Source organism: Aplysia californica, unplaced genomic scaffold (assembly GCF_000002075.1).
Source record: "Aplysia californica isolate F4 #8 unplaced genomic scaffold, AplCal3.0 scaffold00388, whole genome shotgun sequence".
NCBI lineage: Eukaryota > Metazoa > Mollusca > Gastropoda > Aplysiida > Aplysiidae > Aplysia > Aplysia californica.
Window position 1 is genome coordinate 128,106 of NW_004797658.1, and position 9,410 is coordinate 137,515.

At 42.2% G+C, this 9,410-nt stretch overlaps 2 protein-coding genes across 2 annotated transcripts in view; one reads left to right on the forward strand and one right to left on the reverse strand.

Annotated features, from left to right (window-relative positions):
* The window catches only part of LOC101859347, a 15,651-nt gene extending 14,574 nt beyond the window's left edge, over window positions 1-1,077 (reverse strand). The window contains exon 1 of the mRNA XM_005103733.3: window positions 985-1,077. The gene's annotated coding sequence lies outside the window, so the exon portion shown is untranslated. The remainder of the gene's footprint in view (window positions 1-984) is intronic.
* A 91-nt stretch (window positions 1,078-1,168) lies between these two features.
* LOC101858954 (tRNA-dihydrouridine(20) synthase [NAD(P)+]-like) overlaps window positions 1,169-9,410 on the forward strand; it is a 22,705-nt gene continuing 14,463 nt past the window's right edge. The window contains exons 1-3 of the mRNA XM_005103731.3: window positions 1,169-1,188; window positions 1,735-1,842; window positions 8,265-8,406. Coding sequence (XP_005103788.2) covers window positions 1,169-1,188; window positions 1,735-1,842; window positions 8,265-8,406 — 270 coding nt within the window. The remainder of the gene's footprint in view (window positions 1,189-1,734; window positions 1,843-8,264; window positions 8,407-9,410) is intronic.

Consider the following 9,410-nt stretch of genomic DNA (forward strand, 5'->3'; position numbering starts at 1 on the left):
AGAGAGAGAGAGAGAGAGCAGGGGGGAAGTGCTAGCAAAATGTATGACATGCCCAAGTTGGCAGGAGGGAACGAGAGAGATATATAGACGTCTAAGTCTAGTGGGAAATAGGTGGGGAGAAAGAAAGACAGAGACAAACAAAGAAAAAGAGAATGCGAGCAACAGAGCGAGAGAGAAATAGAGAGAATGACTGCTCGAGAGAAATTATGACATTCTTTTCTTCAAATTGTAATTCCTCCAACTCCAAAACGGAGGAAAAACGATCGTTCATTGAAAAGACATCCGCAATCTTCATTTAGATCTAGAGAAATCTAGATCTTGATCTAGATTTTCTAGATCTAGAATCTAGATCTAGGCTAGCCTCGAAACTAGACCAAGGATTTATGTCTGTCTGTCTAGATCTAGATCTAGCCTAGGCCATAAATCTACCAGAAGAACCTAGGTCTACCCTGAGCCAAGAGGGCGCTGAAACTTTCCGAAATCACAAAAGAGTTCCCCTACCGGGTCTGTATACTTCGTGTTTTGTGACTTTGTTCCCGGTTACCGGGTCTGTATACACTCCCTAATAATAAAGTAATAAAGACATTAGAATTCTAAATCTATATTTGTAGATCTGTAGCCTAGATCTACATTTTCCAGCTAAGCAACTAAAAGATGAGCAAACGTTAAGTTATTATTTCTTATTATATTCCTTTTTTTTTCTTCACAGTAGATTCTAGATCTAGAATCTAGAATTCTAGATCTAGGCTGGATATCTAAAATATTTTGCGGGTTTTTCGGCCACCAAAATAAAAACACGAAAAATCTTCGACCGCCGAACCACTAAAACCGCCAATGACAATAATGGCGGACTAATAGCTTTCAACACTGCGACAAACAAATTATCAAACACTTCTTCGGGAATAAAGAAAGGTAGATCATGACAACTACATTTAGACACAACGGCGAGCTTTAAAAAAATATATTGATAACATCAATTCTTACGTTTCAATCGTTGGCCTAAAACTACTTTAATCAACGACATGGACAACCGCCAAATGTAGATCTACATGCCACGGAGGACAGGAAAATGGCGGAGAAAATCTCCGATTTCATTGGTTCGAAATTGCACTGCGTTCCAGTTTGGCCGGTTTTTTAACCAAACGTTATAGATCCAGATTCTCACACCATGGCAGGTTCAGGTTCAAGGTTTTCGGTTTCCACTCTTTGCCGGTGTCCTCTTCTTGGCCTTGTTCCTTTAGAACTTCTCAAGTGTTACCAAAACCCAACATTCGTTTGACTTTTAGAGAATGTCTTTGCCTGTTCCCTTTTGTCAGTGAAGCAACAAATACAAAATACGCTGTTCTGACTAGACTTTATATATATGTAATCATTCTTTTCTGCTCTCTTATCTTTAATTTTTTTAAAATACGAAATCTCTGTGAGGAACCCAATTTCACGCGCATACTCTTAAATCTAGATTAGATCTAATATAGAATCTAGATCTAGATTCTAGATATAGATCTATCATACTGCGTTCCTCGTGGGCACAAATCATAAAGTGGGCAAATATAATACCTTTGGCTCATTAAAAGTGTAAGCGGGCAAATATGCATGCTTACAATTGATAATATTTGTTCTTTTGCAGTGTGTTTTTGTTTTGTTGATAGCCTTGTGAAGTGGAAAGAAAAAATTAATTAATTAAAGTGTTTGTGTTTAGAAGGGTAACGAAACGGAACATACAAAATAATTTAGGCTACAAACTGCAGACTGCAGTAAGCTGCCACACACCTCAACACGGTACATTAATATAAACAACATCACCACATGCTGCAAGAGCAGGGAGATATTCCGTTGCCTATGGTAAGAAAGGACTCTGCACTGTTTTCCCTAACAGAGAAATTGTTGTTAGTGATAATATAATCGATATCTCCATTCACTACATATTTTGACTCTATGATCTGATTTCTATTTGAAGTGAATGGACCAGAGTGATGGACATGCAATTATTAAACGTAGAAAGGACGCAAACTATTTTTAGGTAAGGCGCCCATCTTGTCAGACCAGGATACCCCTCCGATCAGGTGATTACATCTAAGTATAGCCAACCGCATGGCACCAAAGATGGAAGTGTCTATGTATATGATGCTTAATCTACACCTCTTTCTATTTTCTGGGAAGTTCTGATGGCTGAATGGACAGCGCGTCTGCGTCGGAAGTCGTGCAATGATTTTTGGAGCAGTTCGATCCCGGCTCCGGACAGTTGTTTTTTCTCTTCTCCTCGATCCTCCCGACTGACCAACAGTCGCATAAATTATAGGCCTAATTTGTAGAGCTGCTTTGAAGTTGTTTTTTTTCTTTTTAAATATATTAGTTAGTGATTAACTCTTATGGGCCGTAACGACACATACTGTGTTGTTTCCGCCGACCGCCATCAGCCGGGACGATACATACTGTGTTGTTTTTATTTCCTTATTCAAAGACGAAGATGAAACCGATACTAGTTTTCTCCGATGGGTTTAGCATGGGTTAAAGGTCACATCCACCGTTTGTAAAAAATATAGCGGGGATTTTCAATTGTTTACAGTGCGTTGATGCGAGTTTCGAGCTTTGTTTTGCGTTGGGGTTCGTGTGTCGTTTCTGAAATTTTCATTATGCCAAAGAATAAGCTTTCTGGGTCGTCAGGTAAACGCTTGGTAAGGCACACTGCTGAGAAAGCAAGTGAATTACTGAGAGAACTTATCGATAACACAGATTTAGTAGTAGAAAGTGGTGAGTCTGACTTTGTCACGGAAAGAAGAAATTTTTTTTTCATTTTTCTCTTTTTTTTAAATTTCGTAATGTTATGTAACTCTTCAAAACTAACACATTTTCCTTTGAATTTCAATATTTTTATACTAATCTTATTCTACGTTCAATGCCCTTTACAATGATGTATAATATGTGTACATTACTAACAGGGAAACACACTAAAAACACAAAAGAAAATATCATATGTGATTTCCCTTGGTCAGCCATGATTTAATTCCGGTGAATCCAGGGTAAATAATGCCGGTCTATAAGAGTTTAAAATGCAGGAGGGGGGGGGGGGTAGATCTAGATTTAAATAGATCTAGATCTAGATAGATCTAGATCTAATCCTCTTGCGTCTTTACGGCAATTTTCGTGCGGTCTTCCATCATGTCGAATCTAGATCTAGGAAATCCGAAATGTTACCGAAAACACGTCGGTCCATGTGGGTATCCCAGGGAGTGATGACATCATAGTACTAAAATTAGCAGCCAATCAGAAATATGCGTCTTTTCTACGTTTAACAGCATGTTGTAACAACAGTTGGCTTCCGCTAGAGAAAGGAAGAGACGGAAGGCGGAGACATTGTTGTATTGTTGAGTGTTGGCTCTATTTTCGAGATGACAATGTTTTTGTTTAGACTTAGTAGATCTACAATCTAGATTCGCACAGCAAAAATAAGATTGGACCCTCAGGTTTCCCAGATGACTATGCCTATAGATACTATGCCTATTGACATTGTTTTCTGCAATTTTATTCTCTTACTAGATCTAGATCTAAGTGCGCTGGCGGAGTGGTTAGTGCGCTTGTCTCCGAAGAGGAAAGTCCAGTTCGAGCCTCGTTTCGGACACCGAGCAGTATTGGGTATCTAACTTTGAGTTTCAGAAATAATAAAGGGGGCGTGGAAAGGAACTGGCCACCCTACCACAATAATGCCGAAGGCCCAGGAAGTAGTCTCAAAAATAAGGCAATCCCCAATGTCCAGATCGGATGCGGGAACAACTTTACATTTTTTACTGCCACGTTATAGAGTGCAGGCGGTAGTCCACGCTACCCTAAGTATATATAAAGTCACCTTGCCAGTCCCCGGTGAGAGGGGAGGTGTAACCCCTCAGTGACTGATGAGAAGCAGATTTCGTCTGCTATGGTCGGCCCAGCTCAATATGCCTGCTTCGTTTGCCCTCCTCCCTCAGTAGTAGTATTTGTGTGGCAAAGTGAGGACGGATGTGTGTGACAATCAGCGGGGATACACGTTCCTGCTGGAGGGGCTGCGCGTTAGGATAGGGAGAGTCTTGTAACATGCCCTAATAACTTATTATTATGAATCTTGTAGGCTGACGTGTGTATGATTTTCATATCACAAAGGAGGAAATATTCTTACAAATTATACACAAGAGTTAGTTTCAAGTAACATTCAATTTTAATGTATAGCCAAAAGAGAAAAAAAAAACCCAAAATAACTGAATCCAACACTTACAATGTAAACAGTAATCTGGTAGTGAGTCTAGATAACAATGAAAATCATGAATTAAATTATATAAGAACAGCAAAGTAGATCTACATATATGGATTTATTAAGTGCACATAGATAAACAAAGTTATTGTTCACACTATTTGTATTAAAACAAATTGGGATGGGGAGATTAGGACTTCAACACAGCAAAAGAGCTCGATGTCCATGGCATCCAGGTCTTCCTGAGTCTTGTCCTTCAGGTCCATCTGTTTGACACAGTTGGCGTGCCACCACTTGTCACAAAGTATGCACTGGGTGTGCTCTACTTGTCCTGCAGTGGTAGGTCCACACCAAGCACAGTCGACCGCAATGTCCTCTCAATCGTCGGAGCTGTCGTCATACACCGGCTCTTCTCCCTAGTTTTCTCCCTTCATCCTCTTTCTTCTACTGTGAGGCCACAACCAAAGCATTCGTGTTCTTCTCCTGAATTCTCCTCCTCTTTCTCCTTCTTCGCTTGCTCCCTTATCATTTTCTTCCTTTTTGGCGTTCCCTCTTTTCTTCAGCTTATATGCTAGGCGTTCCATCTTTCTCTGCTCCCTTTGCTTCTTTCTTTGCTGTTGTTCTTCTTCCGCCTTCCTCTTCTTTGTGAATATAATCTCTTATAGTCATTTCCACTGATGGACAATGGCTCAGGTGGCTGAGGCCTTTTAACGCCCTTGTTCTTTGAACATGACAGCAATGTGAGCACCTTGTCGATGGTCGTCTGCCTAAAGGGGGTCTGAGGTTCCAGGACTCTTGCTGATGGCTGGGGGAGCGGAGGAGCCAGTTGTTCAATATTGTCCATCAGACTGGACCACATGTTGTAGTCGGGGTCGATCTTGAGGTCGTATCCATTGTCATACCTCTTGAGGTACTGGTCCACCTTCTCCTCCCCAAGCTTAAAGTTCATGGAGAATATTTCATTGAGTCGATGACAGCAAGTTTGTGACGTCATGGATGGCTCAGAGGCAGAAGAGGTGGGTGGGGCAGAGACAGACGAAGTGGATGGAACAGAGGCAGACGAGGTGGATGGGGCAGAGGGAGATGAGGTGGTCACAAGTGGAAGGTAGGGGCAGGGGACCTTGTGAAGGTGCAGCTAGGTTTCAGCTTGTCACTTGTGAGGACAATGTCAGGGTTGTAGGGCAACAGCCCTGACTTGGTGAATCCCCTCATGGCTGTTTCTGGCCGAGCTGCTGTTGTCCAGGCCTTCTTCAGGACGCCGGCAAATGTCCTCAGTGTGACGGATTCCAAGGTGTTAGTCACGAACTTCCTCACCTCCTCTTGCCACGCTGGCTTGTTGGCCCTGAAGAAAGACTGGCCTAGAGGCTGTATCAGGTGGTTGGTATGGGCCTTTAGGCCTTTTGATATTACCCCGTTCTGGCTGCAGAGGTCTGAGACCTCAAGCGAGCGATGGTTGGAGTGGCTGTGGACAAACAAAACGACAGGCCTCTTTATGCCCTCTCTCTCTAAGTGAGGGATGAAAATATCCCTAAGAAAACTGAGGAAAACGCCCTCAGTTATCCATCCATTGTCTCCCTTGTTGAAGAATGCTTGCTCAAAGTCCTCAAGAGCATTGTATAGTGGATCCCTCTTGTAGGGAAAGATGAGGAGAGGTGGAAGGTACTGCCCATTTGCAAAGATGCAGGCAAGGGTGGTGACCTGCTGCCGTGACCCCCTAGTTATGGTGTAGACACGCTTGGCCCCTCTTTCGTTAATCACCTTTTTGGTCTTTGGGCAAACACTGAAGCCTGACTTGTCCACTTTGAAGATGTGGTATGGGGACGTGAAGAGGGAAGGGTCTTGCTGATCGATGTACTCCTTCATCTCCTGGAACCAGGCATGCAGGCTGTCCCTCGTCACAACAGCCCTCTGTTTTCCGAGAGCCTGCGATGCCCTTTCAGATAGTTGGGGACGACACTTAAAAAGGCCTGGACCCTGTCTTTCCCAGGCCTGTTGTCCTTGAAGTTGGTTGTCCGTTTCTGTGCGTCAAGGATCTTCTTCACCACATCCTTCAGGTGCTCACGTGTGCGGCTAAAGCCACGTTTTCTCAACTCCTGGAGCCAGGCCACGAGCTTCAGCTCCTCTTCGATGGACGGGATGGTCTTTGGCTGGGCTTTGACTGGCTTTGGTCTTCTGATCTTGTCCCCAGCATGGAGTAGGGGACGTTGAAGGTCTTCGAGGCACTGTTCAAAGACATGTGTTTTACTTTGACTAACTCAATTGCTCGTTCCGGGATCACTTGTGTACAGTAGTCTCCGCCTAAACGCACACGGTGCTCGGGATGGCTCCTTAGCGTGTGTTTAAACGGAGCGTGCGTGTACATGAACCTTAGCGAAGGAAGGAAAGGACGCAGTCATGTCATTGCCTTGGTATACTAGTTACCTCCCTTTGGGGTGGGGGCCACTTTGGCCGATAATGTGACGACACGTGACTGTTTTGTAAAAGATTCCCTGTATACATTATGGTTCATTCATTACATCAAATCTGTCTTTCTGCGCACCCCCCCACACACACACACCTATTCAAACCTTCTCTCAAAAGAGATACATTTCCAGTGACCAATCAAATAACGTTTCAGTCCCCCAACCCCCCAACATTTCACCGACAAGTCCTAGAGAGTCCTAGACTTATGTTTCTGTGGAAAGATGGGTGGGAAAACGCTGTCCATCGCTCTCTTTGTTCGGCGTAAGGGGCAGTCTCGCCAAATATCCGGTTTTCTAGGCTTGTCGTAGTGAAAATTTCCCTTAGTCAAGCTTTACCTGTCTGTGTGTTTCACAGATCGGAGCGTGCGTTTAGAGGGAGTGACCGTGCGTTTGTACGTCTAAATTGTATAGTGAAAAACCCGTCAGATGACGAAAGCGTGCATTTGAGTGGAGCATGCTTTTGTGTGGCGTGCGTTTAGGCGGAGACTACTGTATAGGTTTCCATTTGGGTTTCTGAAATTAAAGTAAATCATTGTGGAAATTGTTTCCTTGCCTTTACACAAACATAAACAGCACTGCATAGAACATTTTTCATCTATAAAGATCATCTTGACAATTTTAAAGTTTACACAAAGATACTATAATAGTTTACTCAAAGATAATGCCCAGCAGGCTCTTTACAGAGTAGGCCTAGATCTATAACATAACAACTCTATTTGAGCTCTCTTTCATCATTTACTGGCAAAAGAGCAGTGTTGATACATGATCCCTCGTTGACCCGACTAGCCACCAGAGTGGCAGGTCGCACGCTACCCCATTACGCAAAACCCTGCCTTACTAGACGCCATGGCGGCACTGCGGCCTACCCCCACACAGAGAGGCTGAGCGGCTCAGTGCTTTGCTTTGTACTGATGCTACATGCACTACATACTGCTTTGTGTTTAGTACAAGTATACACATCTTCATAAAATGCATTGACAGCCTTACAACTGCTAGTCGATGCACTGTTAGAATACGTAATCAGCAAGCTTGGAAATAACTTACGTCTGTGTACGTGCAGTATGCAACCACAGCGACCTGCCAAGAATCTGGAGCCTCAGGGAAGGGTGCTGTCGGATGTTGATAAACTCGGGAACACTCTAAACATTAGATCTACAATTAATAATTGATCAGAAAAAACATTCTAAACTAAAGTCTTTAGTTTAAAAGTGCTTTATTTTCTCACTTCTTTTATTCACTACCACCGTGTGTGGCAGTTATAACTGTGTTTGTATTGAGCGACAACAACACTTCTGGAAGAGACGCTCTCATTACTATCAAGCAAAATAAACAAGACACACCCCTATAACTGTCATCAGATGACAGGGTAGTAAAAATTATGAAAATTAAAGCTTCTATGGATGTTTCTTGAGAAATTTTAGAACTCACTGTCAGTAAGAATAGAATTATAGAAAACAATACTAGCCCTGATGCACCAAAAGGCGACTTTGGTCATTGATGATTTATTTATTGCTATTTGAATTTGAAGTTGTTTGATATCCCTGTCAGTAGCCAATTAAATCTTTTAATGACTTTTTCAGGCATATTTCTAAACTTAAGATGAGTGTGAGAGATGAAGCCATGTATACAGGGAAGGTTATGCTGGCCCCAATGGTCCGGGTCTGTACCTTACCCATGCGTCTGCTCGCCCTGGATTATGGAGCTGACCTTGTGTACTGTGAGGTAACAAAGTTTAACTGTCTGTCTGTGTGTATGTATGTAGTTTTGTGTGTGTGTGTGTGTGTATATGTATGTGTGTGTGTGACGACGCGTGGTATCAGCAGGCTCTCGTCAGTTTTTGAGCATGTAGAGTTTTTTGGTATCATCTTAAAGCTTCTTCATTTGTCTTGCTTTAGATGGAAAAAATATCCATTTGTCTTGAATAGAAGTCGAGATATTTGTGAATGAAGGTGGGGGTCACCTGATTTCAGAGGTAAAATTAGTTAGGAAATGGACACCAAATACGAGTTGTAACCTTCTCTTGAGAGTCCGTGGACACTGAAAATGTACATGTTTTGTCGCTTTAATCAACGTTTTTCAGTAAAATCCCCACAGAAATATGTTCTTTAATAGGCATGAAAGGTGTGGAGCCAAAAAAGCAAAAATTTGATTAAAAATTCACACAAAAAATGGCTGTCTTTTCTTGTCGTTTTCTTCTATTTCATTATTTTGGCTTGCGCCTGATTTCACCTCTCAGATTTTTTTTTGTGTTCTGCTATTTTTTTAATGACGTGGGAGATCAGTTAGGCCTACTTGAAAGGCAGTTTTGGAAACTTGTGCAAGATATCAGATTTTGAACAACAACAAAACAATATTAATATGATATATAAATCTTTAAAAAAATAAAAACAACATGTGTATTGAATAACATCAACATTTGAAGCATGAAACACTATGCAACGGGGGGTCCGTTTAAAAAAAACCCAAGTAATTAATGTTTTTAAAATAAACCCATCATTCGACATGACGAATCCCATAAAACCAAAACCAAGCCGTATGTCCTCGAGAAAACGCACGAAGCTTCAACTCAACCACCTTCAGACACGCAATAACGACGTGACAATGAAGCAGTACAACGTCTTAATGGTATCCCGGAACCCCGCCAAACTTTGTCCCCGTTTGTTCCTTTGACACTAATAGGGGCCGTTCACAAATGACGTCAGCTAAAATTTGGCTAAAAATGACCC